General features: G+C 44.0%; 1 protein-coding gene across 1 annotated transcript; it reads right to left on the bottom strand.

The window, feature by feature from the left end:
• Positions 1 to 2330: 2330 nt before the first annotated feature.
• Positions 2331 to 22360, bottom strand: LOC135710917 (juvenile hormone esterase-like). Its single transcript, XM_065233623.1, has 4 exons — positions 22183 to 22360; positions 3741 to 4087; positions 2659 to 3680; positions 2331 to 2600 (listed from the first exon to the last, which is right to left on the bottom strand). Exons 1-4 carry the CDS (start codon positions 22358 to 22360, stop codon positions 2390 to 2392), a joined length of 1758 nt encoding a protein of 585 aa, XP_065089695.1. The 3' UTR covers positions 2331 to 2389.
• Between the last annotated feature and the right edge of the window lie 1842 nt (positions 22361 to 24202).

The raw sequence follows: 24202 nt of genomic DNA, 5'->3' as shown, positions 1-24202 counted from the left end.
ATGCCAAGTTCGATATACTGAGTGGAGTTGTCAGAAGTGCGCTCTCAGAATCTGAACAGTGTTGTTTGACGGCAGATGTGTGGACGGACACCGGTAATAATCAAAGCTATCTAGGTGTTACTGCGCACTATCTTGAGGGAACTGAACTGAAGTCAGTTGCCCTCACGGCCCGCCCTCTCGATCATGCGCACACAAAGGATTATCTTGCAAGAATACTACGAGACGTTTGTTTCGAATGGAGTATTGACCTGCATAAGGTATAGAATTTAAATCTTAACATATTATTGTTGACAACTAAATATTGACTATAATTTTAAGGTTTTGGTTATAGTTACGGATGGTGGAGCCAACATTGTGGCAGCCGGCAAAGACGTCTTTGGAGATGTACGACATGTTATATGTGTGGACCACAGCTTGAGCCGCATCACATCTGTTGCCATAGAACAATCGCCACTCTTTGAAAGCCTTCTGACGAAAATCCATTGTCCAAATCCATTGTAACATTTTTCAAGAAATCCGTTAATGCGGCGGATGATCTTCGGGCTTTACAACTAAAAGAGCTGAGCTCGGAAGCATAAATATTAAAGCTAATTAAAGATGAACCTACTAGGTGGGGTAGTAACTACGCGATGCTGGAACGCTTCATTAAGCTTGCCGACAAAGTCAGCCTGATTCTTCTTCGATTTACCTCCGTTCATATGCTGACAGGATCAGAGCTAGCGGCAGCTGCTGAGGGGCGAGATCTACTTCAACCCGTGGCTCATACAATCACTGAACTGGAAGGTGAAACGTCTTCTCTCTCAGGGAAGGTAATCCCTATGTTAAAAAACATGAGAAAGGTAAGTTGAAAAGCTAAGAATAATTTTTAAGCAATATTTTTTAATATTTATGATTTCAGAGAATCGATTCCATGAGCCATTTGACAGAACCAGTCAAATAGTTAAAATCGATGTTCCTGGCGCAATATGAACGAAAATTCAAAGACATTGAATTTGTTGATACATTTGCCATTGCCACTTTACTGGATCCTCGCTTCAAGACGCTGTACCTTAATCCATTAGCTCACGCAAAGGCGTTAAAATACGTATCTGATATCATAAAAACTGAAAACAAAAAAGCAGGTACTACCTCACTGTCAACTTCAACGCCCTCAGTACTTGAAAATGGGTCTAATAGTTTATGGAACTATCATCATCAAATGGTATGGAATATAATCATTCTCAGATTTCTTTCATTAATTAATACATGATTATTTATTTTACTGATAGGTACAAGAATCATCTGCAAACCATGAACCCGATACCCCTGGAGGGATCTCCGGAGAACTTCGCAACTTCCTCCATCAAAAAGTTTCTACACTTGACTTAAATCTTTGGTTGTTTGGGAGTCGATCAAGAGAGAGTACCCTACAGTGTATCCGATTGCTCGAGAATACCTCAGCCGAATGGTGACATCAGTGCCATCCGAAAGGCTTTTTTCCCGAACTGGTGCTACAACTAAAAACCGTTACCGCCTAAACGCCAAACGAATGGCAAGATTGGCTTTCATGGGATCTTTATCAGCTGAGTTTTGGGCAAGTACCAGTTGTTGATTGTTTATTTGATTACGCACTTTCGTTCGATTCCATACATTTTTAATGTTTCGTATTACATTTCACTAGTTCAATACTCTTTGCAATAACAACTAGTTCAATACTCTTTGCAATAACAAAGATTTTTGCTTGAAGTTTTAATGTGTTTTGTTGGCCCATCTACAGTATTTCTCAAATACTTCTTTTGGTATACTATCAAACCTTTTGTTTAAGCCAAGAACATAAAAATAAAATATTATATTTTTGTTATATCATTGAAAACGACAACATTTAATTGAACATTATAAAGGAAAGAATTTCTTGGGGTACCAACGTAAACAAGCGTATTAAAAAAAAGCAAAAGATCGATCTACCAAAGATCGATTCTTTGGTACCGATTTGATCAGTGAATCGATTCCAGTGCCAAATATAAGATCGATCCGTCAAGATCGATCTTTTTCTGAAGATCGCCCAATCCTAAATGCCCTTGAAGCGGCACGACATGTGTGTCTGGACTTTTCTGGTTAGTTACTAAATATTCGAAAGACATCTGATTGTTCAATAAATCAAATAATGTCTCTTAGAAATTCTCCCAAGATTAGGTTGATCAGGATTTTTTTCAAAGACTTACAGAAGATCATGGACCAGTACTAGTGTCGCTGAATATTTTGATCATATATAATTTATTATCAGAGTTTCGGTAGCTTATTACTTCAAAAGTATTATATAGAATTTTCTCAAATGTTTCCTTTATTCATGGATTATAATTTGGCTATAATAGACTGATATACTGCCTGCAGGTAAATCATTAATTAAATTTTAGTTTACGTTATCAGCCTCAATGTTAATAGTTTGTAACGATGAACACTGGTAATAGTAATAGCAGTCGTGTATACCTTTCCAAAAATTATGCAAATAGTTACTCTCATTTGTTTTTCTACTTTGAAAAATATTGCTAATAGCCATGACAATATTTTTCGATTTATCACTATTGTAAGACTTCCAAGTTGAATCTGCCCATGATGGATTACTGCAAAAAAAAAATGGCACGTTATTAACTAATTAGTAAATATTCAAAACTGACTTACCCAAATTTTATAAAACTGGAAATGCTCCGAACCATCCCCCGGTGAACGTTCCATTCAGAACGATACTCCTCCGGATGCCTTAGTGCCTCTTGTACATTGTAAGGCGTGAAAATATAACCCAAATCGTCACCGTGCACCACTCCCGGCGGTGACACATTCAACCGACCTCGGTATAATACATTCTTGTACCAACCGAATTTTCCATCAAACTCAAACCGATATCGGAAGATTGGAGCCGTTCGTTCGCTGATCTGTTCTATAAAATTCTGCACAGGGAAATCCATGTTTGCATAGTTGGCTAGCTGACGGAAAAACTCCGATTGTTCCGTTACCAAGCCGGTTTCCTTTAAATGTTTTGCCATCACTTTTATTTCAGTGTCGATGTAGCTTAGCAGCGCTTCGTTATTTCTATTGGGGAAATTCAAATCCCAAGAAAAGTATCCTTTAACATAATCCAACAGTAGCTCAAACTCCGTCGATGTCGTTCCAACTAGCAGAGGGATGTCGTTGCTAATTGGTTTCTCCAGAATCAACCGATGCGGGGCATCGGTGATGAAGGTTCCATCGGCAGTCGGTATGAAGCAGGGGAACTGCATACTGGCGAAAACCGTTCCGAGAAGTCGGGTGGTGTCATTCAGAATGAAGAAGTCGCCTAGAGAACGATTCAATAACTGCTCACGTGTGGAAATACCCAACAGTCCAAAGTAATAATCAGCGTATTTCTCCGGATCATAAGAATAGGCATGTGGCATGAGAAAAGTTCCACTCGAGAGTATTGCCTGCTGGAATAAGCCCTTGGAGTGGGTCGAATACATATGATAGTTGATTGACGTGGCACCGGCACTGTGGCCCATCAAGGTGATTCGATTTGGATCCCCACCGAACTCTTGGATGTTTTTGTGGATCCACCGGAGGGCAGTGAGTTGATCCAACAGGCCGTAGTTACCTGTGATGTTGAATCTTGGATACCGAAGAAATCCCAATACATCCAAACGGTAGTTGATGCTGACGACTGCGATTTCCTAAAAGACAGGTAATTTATAGTTTGATTTCATCCCGAATTTGCTTCATGACGAACGAACATTTTCTATCAGAAGATCCACTCCATGAACATCGTAACCACCTGAACCGAAGGTAAAACTTCCTCCGTGGATAAATACCAAAACAGGATGCAAGTAGCTCCCGCCATCAATCACCATCGGACTGTATACATTGAGAAACAAACAGTCTTCGTCACCCAGAACTACCGAAGGATAGTTGATATCGTCCAACTGAGGACACACATTTCCTTGTCTTAAATAGTCCTCACGGCCGTTGGGTTCGTGAAGCGTGGGTGGCTGAAATCTGCCTTCTCCGGCTGTTGACTTCCCATATCGAACACCCCGGTATTCACAGTAGCTGATGTTCCCAAAAGTAGTCCTAGGCGTTCCTGTTCCGGAAGCTGAATCAGAATAACTGACGACACATTCGAGCGCCAACGATTGAACAGCGCAGCCGACGATGAGTGCGATTAATGTAACAAATTGCATTTTACTACTCTGACAATCGATCACTACGGCTTCGTGCAAAGATGTGAGATGGCTTTGTGATGACTGCAGTGAACCGTAAACTGAGATAGAGGAGAAGTGAAGCTGTACTGTGATTATCTATGGAGCGAGTGTAAACATGGAGAACATTTCCAGCCCATACTAATGAAGCTTCAGGGTGATAATTTATTAACTAGAGAAAGTTCTGAAGAGGTTGATAGTTCCGCTAGAATAAGGCAGTGTGAAAATTGAATACTCCTTTACCTAGCTTTTGAACCATATTTCGAGCCATAGTTTCTTCTCAACGATACCATCACTTTTTTGAAAATTCAGTTCTGATTCGCCTGAAGTGCAATCAAACTTTGTTGTGGCTGAAACTACAGGTTATTAATAGAACCCAGGATAACAAACTGTTATATGAAGAAGGAAATCCTCCTTCTTGATAACATTAAAATTTTGGCATTGATCCCACTTAAAATAAATTTTCAAAAACATCTCATTTTCACAACTTCAACCTGTTATCGTGTAAACGTACCATGATCCGCAATTAAGCGCATGCTTGTTATTATAATTTACCTTTGTTGCCGTACAAATGCCGTTCCCCACTTCCATTCACGCGAACCTAGACTCTTCCTTCAAAGCTAAAGAGCTCTAATTGGGCGTTTTTTGGCAGCCCTCCGTTGCCACCTCCGCGTTGTACGGATCTTCGAAATTCCGGGTGCTTTAATCAGCTACCATTCATCCCTCTATCTCTCGTAAATTTAATTGGGAACTATTTGCCTCAAACTGAAGTAATCCCTCAGAGCAATAAAAACGGCACTCTTGGCTGCTTTCTCCCAGCAGGTTGGGTGCTAGGGTTTCAATTTTCCCAGCATATCCCGAGAAAATCCTGGTCAATTAATTTTCTTGGTGAGCACCGGTGGCGTACATAGGTAAATCGTTTCCATCCTTTGGGCGAACTGTGCACTGTAAGATGTAGGTTAGCTTCCTGACAAGGGTAAATAAGCTGATGCCAGGTGAATCTAGAAGCGTTAACTTCAGAAATGAAAATACTGAATCGCGTTGTCTTTTTACAGCACGGAATGGATGGTAGAATTGAAATTACACCGGTGACTTAACCTTAATATTGAAATATGCTATAAAGCTTTACAATGGATTTGTACACTAATTAAAAGCTACCACTGGATCCCCACAAATCCAAATAAAATTGCACCGAATCATACTCTGATGAACGCATGCTGCAACATGTGCACTTTTGCAAAACCACTCCAGGAAATGTGGGACTAGCTACATCAAATCGAGTAGCTAATGATATTCAAATTTTGTCATCACTGTCTGTTCGTGAACGGAACAAAAAGCGGATCACGATGCTACAGGTGCACCGTTGCTGACGAAAGGAGCCCCGAGTAGGTGCATAGTCGTAAAATTTATCTCATATTAAATTTATCACGCTCGAAAAGCTTCACCATCACGGCGATCTCACTGCAGCTCCACAGTAGAGCATGTTGGTTTGCCAGCTCCAGCAGGAAGTAGTAAAGCGTTTCTGCTTCAAAGTGTAACACGTTCGTTCCCTTGAAGAGGAAACAGCTGGCTGGGGAGGAGTGGAGTTGCGTTGATTGCATCAACGAGCGAGTGCAGCTTCCCTTCCACTAGGCACTCCGGATGAATATTTCAGTAAAATTGGATCCGGTAACGCTCTCGCGTGGTAAGGAACACACTGAAGGTCAACCAAAGTGGAGGGCAATATTTTCACCATCTCAAGATCCATTCATCAGCCCGGGAACATATAGTACCTGGTGTAATTCTAGTCACTGGGGAGTGTCTCTTACGAACCCGAAAGGAATCGCACGTCGTTATCCTTTCCAAAAAGGAATCGTACTAACCCGTGTGTGAATGAGGGCACGGGGGATTCCGACATTCCAAACACAAAGTACAACTCAATTGTTACTCTTTGCTGACTGCAGAAGCAGAAGCACCGGAAGATAGAAATTCCCAAGCTGATCCCGCAGCGTCGATTTTTCATCGTGTGGGGTAACAAGTGCTCACGTTCGAACACGTACCTTCCATGTATTCGAGATATGTTTTTACGGAAACCTACCTGAATGGATGTAAGGGGAGGACGAACGAGATATGATTCACCCAATTCGGGTCAAACAAATAAAGTTTATTGGAAAGTCGGCGATAAAAGCGAACACATTTTCCGTACAGGTCCATATTTGGCTCGACTCTGGCGGTTTTCGGGGAAAGCAGTGGAAGTTCGAAGGTGCGCATCGGTCGTTATGTGAGTTCTGAAAATGGAAGTTCACAGCCATAAAATCTACTTTATTGGTGGTGACACATTGGGCGGGCGGTTGATGAGAAATTACGGTTCAATTTGATTTCTGTCGAGGATTAATGAAATGATGATGACCAACTAAGGGGAAAATAAATGAGAAATCTAAGAAATAGTATCGCACCCAAAATTTTTGATACACTACTTTGGAGCACCCCATCTCATTACAATAAGGATAATGTAGGAAAGGAGAACAATTCATCACTGGAATTAATCAAGTTTGTGACTATGTCATGACCAAACACTCCCGGGTAACTAACTCAGTAGCATGAGACCCCTGAACTGTGTCGCAGGGCCGGCATGTTACTGGGTATTCAGAAGGGCTACGCGGACAAAGTATGAATACACAGGAATATTCACATTTTCTAAAACCATTTATTTGCCCTTTTCTGTGGCGTGTGGGTGTGGGTTTTCACATATATTTGGCGTGTATGCTAGGGTTTAAAATATGCACTGTACTCACTGCTGCAGCGGGATCTCCTACGGCGTCGCGACGTTGGCGTTGGCCCACACGGCTGCTCTTGCACTACCGTGTGGCCGGAAACTTGCGACGCAGGCTGCAAACAGCATTTCGTTGCTGAATTGGGACAATGGCGGATATGGTGGCGTTCATCAGCAACATACGGCTCAGCAGGCGTCGCTGACTCGTTTGGCTGGCATGCGTCTTCCGTCGTTGACGACATCGGCTGACCGTGGCAAGGCCACCTTGGTCGAGCCGAGACGGGACCGTCCTTGGCAATCAGGCCTGAGGCCTGAGGGAATCGTCCCTGATTATTATTATTAAATTCGCACTGCACTCCACACTCAACTGATCTTCACGGACGCCTGATATAATTATAATATAATATAATTATATAATTTCTATATGGGGGTATACTTTGTGAAAACCGAAAATGGATCGTGTAACAAATTAAGAGAGATTTTGAACGTTAATAACTCAGCTGCCCCTGGTTCAATTTCAATAATTATATCACCAATCGATCAGAAATATGACTACGCATCGATAACAATGCTCTCGAATGTTGATTTTTAACAAGAAACTATTGAAAACTGGTAAATGTCCAGCATTGTCCAAAAGCGTCGAATTAACTAACAAATCCAACAATTACCTACATGCATATGCTGCTTCCCCAGCACAGTCGTCATAAAGTAATAAGTAGACGAAACAAGTCGAAGTGGCATTCGCCTCCGATCCTCGGGCGCGTGCGAATAGGGAGGATGGAATTGCGTAATATTTTGCACACTCATCGCCATATTCAGATGGTTGGGTGGACGCTCCGAACGACCACACAAAATGCTCTCCAGAGTTGTAATCTTGTAACCAAACTTGGAAACAGGGGATACACTCAAAAAATATATCACATAGGGGATTACCATTTGAAGTTCCTCCCATTTTGCATTAAAAATACATAAAAATTCCTTCCCTTTTAACATATTATGCAAGAAAATACTATTTAACAAAAATTTCTAGGAAAAAACTGAAAACGATAATTTCTTTTGACTTTGTTTGACCATAATATGCATCCAAAGCGTTCCATCCACTTTTCCAAATTTCTAACTTACTGTCAATGGAACAGCGCCATGAGAAAAAATAGCCTTGACTCAATGGTGAAAACTATTTTTGTAGTTCTTTAAAAATTATACTCAAACTCTTTTCTTAAAAGAACTTGGTGGCCCTGAAAAGGGCCGTTTTTACATCAGATCGGTCTTGATGTCCTGGGAAATTTCACGAACCAGACGCTGGAAAGGCAACTTTCGGATCAGCAGTTCGGTCGATTTCTGATAACGACGGATCTCACGCAGGGCGACGGGGCCTGGCCGGTAGCGATGAGGCTTCTTTACTCCTCCGGTGGCTGGAGCGCTTTTGCGAGCGGCCTTCGTTGCCAACTGCTTGCGAGGAGCCTTCCTCCAGTGGACTTGCGAGCGGTCTGCTTGGTACGCGCCATTTTCCTTAATACGATGTGGTTACGATGATAGCACACTGTGGAATAAAAAAATAAAAACTTATTAGTTATACTTTTTTTTAATTTTAAATGATCTTTATTTCAGTTCAACTTGGATGTGTACCATATACATTTTTTTAAGTGATTTAATTGCTTTCTTCATCTTTAGGTATGGGCAAAATTCAAAATTTGTTTTACATAATTAGTCCTAGACTTAGTAGACGCTCGACCACCTTGGTGGGATTGGTTCGTTTTGTTTTTAGAATTTGAAGAGAAACTACTTAATACTACTATTTACAGCTTAAAACTAACCTACTATGTACAAATTGCTTATTAAAGCATGTTCAGAAAGATTGCATTTTTGGATAAATTTGGTTGTCATATCCTCAATTTTGGAATCTACTTTGGGAATTTCTGCCTCTTGATGGAGGTCTGCTATTCTTGTGTCGAATGGACGATCTAGGATCATCCTCAACACTCTATTCTGTGCAACCTGGATTTTGTTCCTGTGGGTCTGAGCGCACGATTCCCACACCGGGGCGGCATAGAAGATCGCGGGGGCTATGATCAGTTTGTAGACAGCCAATATGTTTTGCCTTGAGAGGCGGGATCTGCGGCAAATGAGCGAATACAAACACCTAACCAAGGCGGAGCATTTAACTAGGGTTTTCTCTATGTGCGAGCGGAACAGGAGCTTCTCATCGAACAACATCCCGAGATGAGTAAAATCAGTGGACCACTCGACTCTTGTACCATCCATTATTACGGTACAGGAGGGAGACGGTTTAAGTTTTGGCGATTGTCTGTGAAGGAACATGATCGCTTGGGTTTTCGAGGCGTTGATTTTGATTTTCCACGTGGTGGCATAATCAGTAAAGGTGTCAAGGCATCGTTGGAGCTTGTTCGTAATTTCACGAGGCATCCTACCCTTGACGGCTATCGCGGTGTCATCTGCAAACAGGAAGAACACGCAACCGTCTCCTAGAGGAGGGATGTCCGACGTGTAGATGCTGTAAAGCAGTGGTCCCAGCAGACTCCTTTGCGGAACACCTGCTAGGATCGGAAATTGTCCCGAAAGGGAACTATTCAACGACACCCTGAACGACCTTTGCTGGAGGTAGTTACGGGTGATTTTCACACGGTATGGTGGAAAGTTGGAGTTACAAAGCTTGTATATAAGTCCGTCGTGCCAGACATTGTCAAACGCCTTTTCGACGTCTAACAAGGCCATGGCTGTGGACTTGGATACAGCTTTGTTACTCCGGATGTTATTGATCACCCGCACTAGCTGATGATTGGTGGAATGCCCCTTACGGAACCCGAACTGTTCCGGAAGAAGAATGTCATGTTCCTCCACAAACTTGTTTAGTCGGCTGAGGATCAATTTTTCGAACAGCTTGCTCAGCGCTGAGAGCAGGCTAATCGGTCTGTAGCTTGACGGTAGTGAAGGGTCTTTCCCAGGTTTTCGGATCGGGATGATTTTTGCCACCTTCCAGATGCTTGGAAAGTAGTGCAGCTCCAAGCATCTGTTGAGGATGGCAGCCAGCAGCGAGTGCACCCTCGGGCTGAGATTTTTCAACGCTAGGTTGAATATTCCGTCAAACCCGGGAGCCTTCATATTCTTACTGTATTTCAGCGCTGAGCAAATTTGTTCCTCTGTAATCCGTTCTTGTGGAGGGACGGCACAAAGGGAAGCATCTAACTTCTGAACGCACTGCGCAACCTGGTTCTCGAGTGGACTTGGGATTGTGGAGCCAAGCAAATACGACTGGGCAATGTGATCCCCAATCGCATTGGCCTTCTCTTCGTTGGTGATAAGCCGTTCGTCATTGACTCTAAGTAGTGGAATGGGCTTAGGGTGAGACTTCAGCACCTTGGCAACCTTCCAGAATGGTCTGGAACGGTCGTCCAGGTTCTGAACGAGCCGCCTGAAACTCTTGTTTCGGATTGAGATCATTCTGGAAGCGATCTGCCGATTCAGATCGACCATTTCGTATTTACGCTGCAGATCCCCAGTCCGCTGAAACTGGTGTCTACGAACATTTCTGAGCCGAATCAAGAGTTTGGTGTGGGAATCAATTGCTTGAAACTTACCCCTTACAGGAACTCGTCGAACGCACTCTTCGTCAACTACGGATATGGCTTGATGGAGACCCTCCAGGGCCCGGTCGATGTCCTCCACTGTGTCGAGCGGTGGGTTGTCGTCGATGTGGCGGTCGACCACGCGTCGAAACTGGACCCAGTTGACTCGATGGTAGTCCTTCCGCAGGCACGGTGCAGGGGCCACGTTGCAGCCCAGCTCGGTCAGCACCGGTTGGTGGTCCGAACTCAGGTCGTTGACGGCAACCGGCTTGGCTAATCCGGTGTTTGCCAAGAACAGGTCCAGCGTCGATGGGTTGCCCGCCTGTGATGTGAAGGTTGGTTCGTCCGGAAACCAGACGGAATAGAGACCATGCTGGGAATGGTCGAATAGTAGGCGGCCGTTTTGGTTCTGCTGGTAGTTCCGCCAGGCCTCGTGCCGGGTGTTCAGGTCCCCTCCGATTACGAAGCGGACATTGGTGCGGGTTATGATGGCAAGGTCGTTCTTGAACTGCTGTGCTGTACCATTGCTAACTGTACATTGCCGGGGGCAGTAGACAACGATGAACCGGACGTTTCCGGTCGATGTTTCCACCTCAACGCCGACGGCCTCGATGATGGAAGTGCGGTAGTGGGGTAGGGTGCAGTACTTGATGCCTTTCTTGATGATGACCGCGACACCGCCCCCCCCTGGAGCTGGTGCGATCAAGTTGGACAATGCTGTGGTCGGGCAGCAAGAAGCTGTCACCGGTCTTGAGGTGGGTCTCGGTGAGAAGGCCCACGTCGATGTCGTGCTTGCGGAGGAAGTCTGCAAGCTCAATGTTTTTCGCCCCTACGGAGCGAGCGTTCCAGTTGGTGATCTTTATGGCTTCACGGTCCATAATTAGCGACGAAGGAGATGATAGCTTGGAGCTGTTGAGTTCTTGTAGCACAGGTGCGCTTGATGATGATGGCCTGAGCCAACAGTGTGACGATCTCATCCGTTGACAGCGGAGAATCGTCTGTAGCTTCGCCGGTTGTACCAGCCAATCCTGGAGCAGGGGGATCCGTAGATGGCCCGGAGGCTTGACCGGGTACTGCAGCGGTAGCCAACTGGGCAGCAGCTAACTGTTGGTTGAGCGGGAGCGGCGGCAACTCTGGAATTGGCCGTGGTTGGACCGGTGATAACGGAGGAAAGTTCTGCGCGTTGTTTACCGGAACCTTCTTCCGACCGGGCTGGTTGTTGGACGAGGCCTTCTTCCGGATCTCGGCGTATTCGGCCCGCTTCGGACAGGCCTTACTCGTGGCCTTGTGGGCGGCACCGCAGTTGGCGCATGTGGGAGCGGCTTCCTCGATGCTGTCGCAATCGTCGATCTTGTGGTTTTTGCCGCATTTGATGCAGCGGCTGGCCATGCGGCAGTTCCTGGTGCCGTGCCCGAACAATAGGCAGTTCGAGCACTGAGTGACGCCACGGTGGGTCGGCTTATACCGCTCCCACTTCACTACGATGTGGAACAGTGTCTGTGTCGTCTGGAGATCCTTCACGGTTGTGGAGTTCTTCTCCAGATGGACCAGGTAGAGCTGGTCACGATACTTGATGGCCTTGCTGCGGGTCATCTTGTGGATTTCGACCGGCTTGAGGCCGTTCGCCTTAATCTCGTCCATTAAGGTGGTGGTGTCCATGTCTTGGAGCCCGCGCAGCACCACTTTCAGCGGCTTGGTGGCCTCGACGTCGTGGGAGAAGTACTCCAGCTTCATCCTGTCCAAGAGGGCCTGGACTGCGTTGTAGTATTTTTCGGCCGAGACCATCAGTTTGTAGCCTTCCGTGCACCGTTTAATGGTGCAGCGAAGGCCCTGCTTAATGTAGAAATCCAGCTGCTCCCATAGCCCGGGAGGGAAGCCCTTCACATAGAAGGGTGGCAACTTAACTTTTTTCGGCACCGTCTCAGGGTCCGACTGCGGCTGGGCTCCGTTCTGCAGGGCGGAGAACGGATTGTTGCTCAGCAGCTTTTTTGCTGCTGATACGGTGGCGCTGCTGTCTTCAGGTCTGGGTCGTTTAGTTCCGGGAGGCCCCGGCTGCGGGTCCGCAACGCCTGTCGGGATGGGCAATGGGGTTTTCTTCTGCTTCTTCTGGGCTGGCTCGGTGGTCGCGCCGTCTCCTGGGAGAGTCTGTTTTCCCGGTAAACCGGCACTCGCGTTACCGCGCGATTTCTTACCCATGGCTGGGTCAGCGAGAGCGTCACTACACTACGCGGAGCTAATTCGACTTGCGAACGAACGAACGAAACAAGAGAGAATTCAAATCGACTGAACTGCTCAACAGTCTGGCAGCGAATCCAAGGGAACAGAGGAAGGAGAGCTGATTTATATCTTTTCAGGTTCGATCTTCTCTGTTAAAAAATAAAAACGACTTCCATTCTGTTTTATAACATGCGTTTGCTGTGTTCATCAGAAACGATGAAAGAACAAGAACACAACAACGAACAAGAAGAATTTAACCCTCAAGTAGGTATTAAAAAGCCGAAATTTGGAATTTTTGTTCACTTTCGTTTCAACCTTCAAGATACATCTACCATAATAAGCAATGACTGGACGCGGCAAGGGAGGAAAAGGACTCGGCGTCATCGAAAAGTGCTGCGTGATAACATTCAGGGCATCACTAAACCTGCCATCCGTCGTATGGCCCGTGGTGTTGGAGTCAAGTGAGTTTTCGCCTGAGTTGTACGCGCCTTGGTTAATCTGAGAGCAATCATAGTCAAACTAAAGAAAATAAACAGAGAGAAACCCGCTAAAATTCCTATTCCTACACAAAACACAAGCTCCTGCTGCAGTTAACAAAACTATTTATTATATCATACCACGTAGTCCTACGTCATCATTGCGTACAACCCCATTGGGCTGTCCCTTGAAGTTTTTTTTTTTTTTAAGGTGGCCACTTGCATGCCTTTTGCCGATCATTCTCCATTTTTAAAGTGTTTTGCAGCGGTACTAACCCTCTCGCTACTGTGTGTGCCTTCTGGGTTTGTTCTTAAAATACGTGAATTTTCCAAACAACAACTCATACAGACGAAAATCCACGGATTGTAACCAACTGGTTACAAGTTAACCTCTATGCTATATTCTAGAGAAGAAGTGAAAGACATTATTATTTTTTTTTCCTTGATTTGATTTCTGTCGATCTTGTTTTCTGTGCTGAGCACCAATGCTACCGACGCCAGGATAGCAGCTCCCACACCTGGACCCTACCTATCGACCCATCAACTCATGAACCGGGGACCAACGGCTTTACTTCCCTTCCGAAGGAAGGCGTGGTCAGAGATATTATGCCTCAGAACATCCCGGCGGCGCCGACTTGAATTGAAACAGCACCAAAAGTATTAATGTGTGTCAATCATGCTCTAAGGCCAAGGATGTTGAGAAATTTTTCGACCCGTAAAAATTCCTAAACTGGACCGGGAATCAAACGCAGCCACCTCCAGCATGGTCTTGCTTTGTAGTGAAACCGTTCGTGAAATTTCACTGAGGTTTTGATCTAACTCAGTGGCTTAAGCGCCACTCTCGATTAGGAGAGACGTGTTAAAACTTTGCCCGACAAATGAGACTTTTCTCTCAGATCTCGTATGAACGTTGAGCAGGCCAGGGGAGGAGAATACCGGGCGGCTAATGGTACAATAGCTGTACTGTATCGAGTGGTAGTAATACAATGTCGAAAGGCGATAGATATGTCCGTTTAACTGGCCGGAAGAACCGGGATTGGTCGAGGCCTAAACATGTAATATTATTTTCATGAATTGAATGATATACTATAGTAATATAGTGCGATAATTGGGTTCTTTAATTTTGAAAAATATATCGGTTAATATACATCATCTGAAACGGCTTCGTTTTCTGAGCACAACGATATTTTTTTCGATCCCATTTGCTTTCATCTCGATTTTTAAATCAAGATTCAAAGCAAAATAATTACTTCACTGTTTGACACAAAACTAACAAATTGACAGCTCGCACCCATACAAAGTACCACCGAGGGGCGCTAAGACGGTGATTTTTGCTAATGTAGTCACACTTATTTAAAATAGTTCCAGTGCTCTAAAATTAATGAAATTTTGGATTTCGGTTCCATTTGTAATGCAGATTACGAATATGCAATTACCTCAATACCCCTAAAGAACCCAATTAGCGCAAGAATGAATCATGATAAAAGTTCAGACAAAACACGGAGGTTAAAAAATAACATTACTTAATAACTTAACACAGAGGTCAACTGGACTTATGGTCATTTTTCTGTTTTTTTTTTTTTCTTGAGAGAAGGAGTGAGATGTGGAGTGTATGCATAACTGAATGTATTACCGTTCGTCATTGCATAATGCATGGAAGAACCCCTCGATGAACAGTCGGACGAATGAACAGATTCATCCTCTTGCGGCTTACTGCGTTCGAGTCCTCCTTCGGTCGCTGGTTGTTGAGTAGGCAACACGGAGCAATAAGTAAGTTCCCACAAACTGAGCAGGGTTTCTGAAGTTTCTAGGAGGCGCTATGAAATTCATTGAATACTCCAAAACCAGTGGACGCATATATGGTTGACCCATCTGTGAAAAATCTCTTCTCTTGACTGGCGTGGCAGTACTTTATAGCGAAAATTATGGGAACAACGTTCGAACGATGAGGATCTGGAATTCCATGGATTTCTTGCTTCATTGTCAGATCAAAATCTACAGAGGAACTGTAGAAGCCTTGAAAGCAAGCACAATTGGAGTTGCACGTAGACGGCTCAACCTCCACCGTCATGTATTTGTAGTACAAATGCATGCATTGAGTTGCAGGATTTTGGTCGAGGATCTTTTCAAATACGCAGTATGTTTTCCCCAAGTGCATTTAGAATCGAACCAGACACCTAAATCCTTAAAAGACTATGCTATGAATGATTGTTTTACCCATGAGTTGAAGTTAAAACTGTGCTGGATAAAGCTTCCTAGAAAAAACAACCATCTCAGCACAGACAAACAGACATAACACATTGAATATTTCTCACTGTAAAAAATCGTCACTAAAACATTATCGCCATCTGTTGAGTGCACTGTGGTGGGTAATACGCTGAACAGATGGCGGTAGTGTCCTAATGTCAAACGCAAAGGAATCAACCATGCGCGCCACAGGTGGCGGTACTACCAACTAAAATACTTTTAAATTGACCGTTAACTGCTTGTTCGATTCAAAACTTGCGAGTGTTATGTCTGCTTGTCTGTGATCTCAGTTTTCTCCGGAGAGAATTCGATACCAAGCTTCATAGCCCAAGTAAACAAATTGTCCAAGGTATCTTGCAATGGTCCATGCAGGTCCGGTGCTTCTGGTCCTATGACAAAAACCACGCCGTCATCTGCAAGCTGCCTTAGCGAGCAATGTTCAACAAGGAAATCGTCAATGTCCTTTACATACAAATTTTAAAGAAGGGGCCTTAACATGAGCCCTGGGGGAGACTCATGTAACTAATTTGACTCAGACAACAAATTGCTCAAAAAGCTTTTCAGGATTGGTGAAAGTTCACGTGAGTGGTGTTTAAGGACAAACTTGAGGACATCAATACAAACAGAGTCAAAAGTTTCCGAGCATAGGCCAGTTGAATTTCAGTAAAAAGCAACGCAAGGCAGTCGTTCGTTCCCTTGCCCCTCCGAAATCCAAATTGCGTATATGAGAGTAAGTCATTCGACTCGCTCCACTTTTCCAGACGAAGAAGAATCATTTTCTCCATAAACTTTCGAATGCAGGAAAGCATCGCAATGGGAAGGTACGAGTTATGATCGAACGCGAGTTTACCGCGTTTTTGAATGGCAATAACTCTCACTTGCCTCCAATCATCCGGAACAACGTTTTGCTCCAGAAACAACTCTTCACGACGTCTGGGAGGTTTTTGAGCCAGTTGAACTTGAGCTCCCGGAGCTGTATTGTTATACGAAAGGAAGGCAATTGAGAAGTCAACCATGAACAACGAGAGTCCATTTCGTTTCTATCCGGTGGAGGATCGCGTACGCTGTTTTGAACCGGTAGTGAATCAGGACAAAGTTTACGCGTGAATTCAAATATCCACCTATTCTAATGCTACGTGTCATCATTGACTGATGATGTCACATTTCGCATTCTCCTGCCGACATTCCAGAGCGCTTCATAGAATTATCCTGCGTTAACCCTTCGTCAAATCGACGCCAGTAACCACGTTTTTTAGCTTTGAACAAGTTCTTGTATTTTTCTCTAGCTCCGTGTATCGTTAAAAATATGCCATCGAACCGGGTTTTCAAAAATTTCGGGTTTCACTTCAAAAATCTGAAGATGATTATGAAGTTGCCTCGCTGGAACAGCACTGCCGAGGTGCATAAAATTTCGACATACAAATGTCCAACAAAATAATTAAAATTTCAGAAAAAATCGTTGCAATCCTCAAACATGGTTGGTCCCAGGCATTTGTTACGTATCCCTGCCCTTTTCCCATAGCCCTGAAACCACCAGTGTCTACAACACATTTTATCGCACTTAAATGAAAATCTTTGATTGTAGAAATGAATTACAGTTGGTCAAGTTTACGTTTCCGAAGCTGTTGCCCGAGCGTAAAGCTGTTCTTTGAATGATGCTTGAATTGCATCGCTTAAATTCACTGGATTGCCATGAAATTTGTCTGCATTTGTTCGCACTTGCCTTGCCGGAGATAACTTTCCGAAAAACATGCACATTAATTTGATTGTGTGTGCGAACTTTGTCACGAGCCGCCGGTAAACAATTGAAACAGATAGTGTCCCCACCCTGCTCCCATGTTTTCAGAAAGCATAACAATGCCCTATGTGCATTCTCACCCAAAGATTGTACGGGAAAAGGCAGTACGACGAGTACATCTGTTATGGCATCCGGAGCCTCGTTTCGTATCGTCTAGCTGCGGTTTCGGTCGACAATTGCTGAGCAAAACCGAAACCATTCTTCGAGATGCAAATTGGTTGTTTTTATCTCTGACGTTGAATGAATTTGTGTATACAATTGGCCTCAACCAACACCCATCTGCAGCAGTACGGTCTGAACTCACCTTCCATTCCGTTCCGGAGAAGAAATGTCTGTATTTTGCTGTCTAGTTCTTTTTTGTCGTTATAGCCAGAATAAACTAGTTTTAACGAGATCCTTTCAACGGATGAGTTAGTCTGTCAGAGGGCAGGAGGTTATGACGATCTGTGATGTGAGTGTATTTCTTTACATTACTGAACTGAGCTCCACCGTTTCATCACGTCGACGAATGAGACATTTACCCTGAAGTGACACTTTGACGTGTCCTTCCCGCTTCACGTGTGATGAGGTCATGACTATTTGCAGTAACAATTCACTCTCCCAGTCCAGATGATGTCATTGTTGTGGAAATGAAATGGAGCCTAGATGGTAGACGTCATGGATTGACCTTTAGTGAAATGGGAAATAATGGCAGGACAGGCATCTTCAACAAATTGATCTTGACAACGCCCCTTGGTAATGACATCATGTTGAAACGTCAGCATCTCAACTGTCTGGAGGAATCCCGCATTCTAATAAATCTTCATATTTTCTGGATGTTTTCTACGTTTTCTTGCAGTTAGTATGGAGATATTTAATTTCACCTATTGATTATTAAGTGCTTCCTAAGCGTATTCTCATCAGAATTGAGAACACCCAAAAATGCATACTTTTCAACCGCGCCGAAGAAATTTTTTAAAAAATCTATTAAATTTATCCTCCTACGGGGCATCAATCTTAAAGAACACAATCCAGATTGTTCCGTACCAACAAGGCAAAGAAAGAACATCCATCTCGTGATAACATCCACAGGCCCTCATCTGCAATCCAAATAATTCCAACCACAATCAGGGCGAAGGGGTAGAGCATATCCTGTGCCACGGTTTCACACGTGCATAAGGGAACGATAAAAAGTCGAGGGGGCGTTCATCTAAAATAAATAACTTCCCCTCTCCCCTGGGGTTCCCCCTCACAGCCAACCTTGTAAATTTGCAATTGCGATCGTGCGATTGCTCGTTCATCCAGTGGCTTTACCCTTCCACCCACAGCGCTGACCAGCAACGGAAAACGGCGAACACGAGAGTTTGCGGAGCATTTTGCTTTCAGACAGCCAACATTTTTCAATTGCAAATTTTATTGCTCCCTGTCAGGAACGTATCCCGCACCGGACTGAACATGGGCTGCAATCCCTCCGGTGGGCCTTAAAGTGGGCCAGACGAGTAAATGTTCATCTTGTTTCAAGGGGCTTTCCGAAAGTCATAAAATCAATTCTAGTCTGGGAAGTGATACCCATTTACAGAAACGTCCCAATTCATCAATTAAATTGAAACAGAACCGGGTCCAATGTTGTTAGAACTTCAACAAAACCAAGTCAATAAAGACGGTATCCAATTTGGCCAGACCGAATCAGAACCAAATGTGAAAAGTTTCCCTTGTTTGCTGTTGATCCTGATGGGAAAAGGTTTGTCGCACTGTGGTCCTCCGGAGACGACGACGACGACCCAACTTCCGTATTATTAGTTCAGATTAGACTAAAACCGTAAAACAGAAACGATAACAATTTTACAAATTGTCGGGCATAAATCCAAATCCTTCGCTCTTGGCTCGCAGCACCTTCGCTTCGTGTGATGATGATTATGGTACGTGCGATGCCAGTCGGTTTGGAAGTAGATTTTCAAAAACAGACATCTGAATTGGAAGCAGTATACACTTGGGATGGTTACAAGGGCAGAGAACGTGAGGATCTATCGATATTTTTGTTTTTGAGGTACATGTCCATTGCTTTGAATTCCCAATCGTGATTGACTCTTGGTAGCTCATGGCGAAAAGCTTTCAATCATGCACAAATCCTCTGTCTTTTGTATAATTGCGATCATGTTGGGTCAGAGAATTCAATAGAAACAAAAACCAATCTTATCCCATCCGCTGCAATATTCGATAGAAGTTATAACTTTTATATTATTATATACCGGAGGGGGGAGGGGGGGTGAATGGAAACTGACAACGCTCAGCTCATATAAAAAACCGCCACGATTCTGTTTTCAATTTCTCCGCAGAGGCAACTAATATAAAAGCTTTCAAACACATGAGACCGAACAAAGCTGCATATACCTACCAGCAGCCCAGTATCGGAAAGTCGCTACCTGTGTTCCACTATACCTACACAAACAATCCCGTATTCCCCGGTCTGGCAACGCTTCACCGATTTTTCCTTGCGGAATGAAATGGGGAAAAAGCTTTTTAATTTTCTTAATTTAAAATTTTCCTTTGCTTCAAGATGAATGGAGTTTCTTGCCCGAGTGCAGCTTTTGCGATCGAACACAAAAGATATTTCTTTTGTTTGACAGCTTTTGGCACTCGCGAGACGAAGCAGACATGGCACAGGTCACAGGAACGTGTGCTCCACTCCAAACATACCACTCACGCAGTGGGAAGCACTGTTCCGCTCCTCTTTATTTTTGCGATAAAACCGGTGAACTATAGCTACTGCTTGCAGCAGACAAAGCTTCAATTTAGCTGTCAAACTGCATGCACCCAGGTAGAGTAGTTATGAAAAATGGAAGACGCTTTGTTTCTGTTTTTGACTGGAAGCAGTTCTACATTGTTTAAATTTGACTAAGTTCACAAACGGATTTTTGCTGATTCTAAAAGTTACCTATAACAAATGTTGGAGAGTTCAATGTGCTCTTAATACTGCTCGAATCACTGGGTCACATTTCCATGTTAAAATTTCCAACATTAAAATAAAGTTTTCAAAATAATGGAAAAGGATAATACAGACACCCAAAATAATGGAATAGTGTAAGAATTGATCGCTGCCAAAGCACATTTCTTGCGTGAATTTCTGACAACAACAACATTAGTTTGCTATAAACTGTTTACACGCGCACACACATCACCATCATTTAAATGGTTTATCATAGGTTTACATCCTATTCACACTGTTCATATAACGAGCACGGCATAATGTGCGTGACACTTGTTCGTCACATAATTTGACGTAGAACTACGTCTGTGATTTCTATATGGGGGTACACTTTGTGAAAACCGAAAATAGAACATGTAACAAAATTATGAAAGATTTTGAGAGTTAATAACTCAGCTGCCCCTGGACCAATTTCATTCATTTTATCACCAATGGATCAGAAATATTTCTACGCATCTCTGAAATTAAAAGCTTAATCTTTTTCAAAATGTCACTATTGAAAATAGCACGAATGTGCAATTGTTGCTGTGATAGTAAAAAATATCACCGATTGCCTGCAATTTCCCTAACACAGATTAAAAAGTTGAATTTCATCCGGTCTCACCAAACGGTGTTTATTCAATTAGCGCGTAGTGAGTGGTGGTGTTCTCCAGTACACAACGAAAGCTCACATGTGCATCCATAGGAAGAAGCTGCACCGCTATTGGTCGGAAGCAGTAGCTCTTCGTGAGTCGCTTTGGGCCATCTATGCCTAACGCGTCACCCTCATTCCAAACAACATACAGCTCACCAGCCTCATATGTGTTTAACATTCTAATACCTCAGTATTACTCAACCATCACGACAGAACGGTCCTTTTCAGGACCACCAAAAATTTGTACAAGAGATTTTTTTTTTGACATTTGTCAAGGTCATCAATCGGATGCCAGTTCATATATCAAGATAGATCTGGAATTACGGTGTAACAGCTTTTGTAAACAATGACTTTTTTCGATGATGTCTTGAAAGTCAAAGTTCGCTCACGCAAATCAACATCACCATCACGTAGGGTAAGACTTCCCCTACCCGACGGTTATTTTGGTGTGCGTGGGCGTGCCTTGAATTCCTAAAAATCATCGAGAGAATTAATTGTTTACAAAAGCTGTTACGCCTAATTCCAGCTCTAGCTAGATATTGAGGTGAACCAGCCTCAGGCTGAAAGCCTCCTTAATAAAGATAAATCAATCAATCTAACTAGATATGTTTAAATCTAACATACTATGTTGAAGGCAACATTGGGGGTGATATTTCAAAAACAGAAGTCGGTCGCGGCATGAAAGAGGTCTTATTTGGATCCAGAGATGATGGATTTTAATTCTTAATACGCCAATCGATAGGAATGTTTGTTGAAATTAAGACTTTTTAATTTTTTAAAATGTCACTATTGAAAATTGCACGAATGTGTAACTGTTGCTATGTAAACTAAAATTATCACCGATTGCCTGCAAACAGCGATTTCCCTAACACAGATTTCAAGGTTAAATGTCATCCAGTCTAACCAAACGGTGTTTATTCAATCACCGCGTGGTGAGTGGTGTTCTCCAGTACACAACGAAAGGCTGCCTGATAGGAGCGAGCTACAGCCCTCATGACCACCCATAGAAGGTGGAAGAAGCCGCACAGCTATTGATCGGAATCAGTAGCTCTTCGTGAGTCGCTGTGGGCGTCGACACAACACAGGTGGCAACACAGCTGGCAACACAGCTGGCAACACAGCTGGCAACACAGCTGGCAACACAGCTGGCAACACAGCTGGCAATGACGTAAGCAGATCGGGGCCCTTCAAGAGAAAGTCGTTAAGGCACACTCCTTTCACCTTCGCGGCTGCGTCCCAGATGATGCGTACATTCTCGGGCTTACGTGGATTTGTAACCACTCCGATTGGGAGGTACCATGTACGATGCGGATCGCTTTCTTCCAGCTCCTGAGACGTTGCTTTGTTAGCATATCCTTTGGTCTGAAATTCGGCTATCTGCTTCTCCAAACTCGCCTGTAATTCCGGATGTTTCCGTACCTTTCGCTCGAGGCAGATCATGCGTCGTTCAGCCATGTCATAGCTAGACGGTAGCTCCACCATGTCATACCGCCATAACAATCCAGTTTCATAGTGTTCATCCGTTCGCTTGTTGTTTGTCGCAGAATCTCCTTCGCTCGCCGATCTTCTTCTGCTTCCGGCCCACGTTGTACAGAAACTCCAAGATTCTCCATCGCAAAGTAGCTTTTAACTAGGTCGTGGATGTTATTTTCTTCCGTGCTCTTGCAAATATGGAACACTGGAACCAACGAATCCGCTTTTGAGTTGCCGATTTTTCCGAAGACAGTCCATCCCAATCTCGTTTTCGCTGCAACCGGCCCATTTACCTGTCCTTCGCGTATTTTGAGTGGCAACGACAGGTTTATATTGTTTATATTGGAACGGCTTGGTCATAGCTTTTAATCGGTAGTCCGGCCAAGTTAGGATAATACTGAGACAATTTGTCGTACTGTAATGTCTGTTCAGGAAGGTCTACTTGACTCACAGTGCTTACACCTCTCAGTGGGAAACTTTTGCCACTTTCTCCCCCGGAAACCATCAGATTGACTAACCTAGAAACAGATTCATGTCGAGAAACCTTCCCTGTCCAAGTCAAACATAGGGGCTGCAATTCTCCTCCGAGATTCAATATATCTGCCACTTCCTTGTCTATCAATGTTGAAGACGAACCTTCGTCCAGGAAGGCGAAGGTGGATATTTTTACCTCTTTGCCGTGTAATACCACCGGGATTATAGGGAATATTGTAGTGCCTTCGATTTGACAATGGATGTTGACGACGGCGTCTGATCTTGACCGTGCTCCAGCACCTTCTGGGTTTGCAGTCGGTTGACTTGGATGTAGAGAGGGATGGTGTTTTTTGGCACAACCTCCAATTCCAAAGGTGCGCGTTGACTTGCAGGTCCACTTTCCATGGGGTACGAGGCAGATCATGCAAAGCTGGTGCAACTCTACGGCTTTCAGACGGTCTCCAAGACTGAGCGACTTGAACTTGTTACAGTCCTTGATGCGGTGCTTCACACTCTGACAAATGTAGCAAGGCTTCTCCGGATTATCCACCTTCTTTCTTGGCTGCTCGACCTTTCTTGGTTCAGAGGATACATGCGCGTTGACGAAGACCTTCTCCTTGTTCCACTTATCAATCCCACTTACTCGAGGTCCGTCGAAATCGCTAAAATGTGCTACGTCACTCGCGGCTGATGTGATTGCAGACATATAATCGCAGAATGCTCCCAAGTCTACATACCCAACATTTTTCTTATAGAGAGCCCAGTCCAAACGAAGGTGGGGTGGCAACTTATCGACTAGCTCTTGCAGCAAAGTTGGATTTGTCAAATGGGCTTGCTGGTTGGCGGCCTTGAGATGACCCACGAGATTTTGAACGACGAGACCAAAGTTTACCAAAGTTTCGAGCCTTTCTGATTTCAGAGTAGGTACACTTCGTACCTTGCTGAGTAGCGATTGGACTTATCGCTCTGGGCTCCCGAACAATGTTTCCAGAGTTTCCATTATTTTCGGGACCGACGATGGTAGCAGCAGATTACTCCGAACAGCCTCCAATGCTTTGCCTTTGAGGCATTTCTGTAGTCTGCCTGAGAATAACCACACATAGCAGTGGAGTTACGATAGCTGCTCACAAAAAGTGGCCATTCGTCAGGACTTCCAGTGAAGACTGGGAGTTCCTTAGGTACGACTTGTCTGGCGGACAACTGTTGCTGGAATTGTCCCCATGCTGCCTGTTGATTCTGCAGTTGCTGCATCTGATTAGCATAGTATTCAGTACTATGTATAGTATTGCTGTGGCGCTGTGTGCTGCGAAATACTAGAGTGTGGTAGTGACGGAGTATACGATGATGTCGTGTGCAACACAGATGGAAATTGAGATT

This window comes from Ochlerotatus camptorhynchus, unplaced genomic scaffold (genome assembly GCF_037179485.1).
Source record: "Ochlerotatus camptorhynchus isolate MF236.1 unplaced genomic scaffold, CSIRO-AGI_Acam_v1.1 ptg000406l, whole genome shotgun sequence".
Taxonomy (NCBI): Eukaryota; Metazoa; Arthropoda; class Insecta; order Diptera; family Culicidae; genus Ochlerotatus; species Ochlerotatus camptorhynchus.
This window is presented reverse-complemented; position numbering and strand designations above follow the sequence as displayed.

Excerpts from the sequence above, each read along its gene's own strand:
- LOC135710917 (XM_065233623.1), bottom strand. The coding sequence starts at position 22,360 with ATGGTGGAGCTACCGTCTAGCTATGACATGGCTGAACGACGCATGATC. Across the intron at positions 4,088-22,182 it reads GGAAGAAAGCGATCCGCATC|GAACGCCTAGGACTACTTTT; the intron begins GTACATGGTACC and ends CTTCCGGAACAG. Across the intron at positions 2,601-2,658 it reads TCCAGTTTTATAAAATTTGG|TAATCCATCATGGGCAGATT; the intron begins GTAAGTCAGTTT and ends TTTTTTTTGCAG.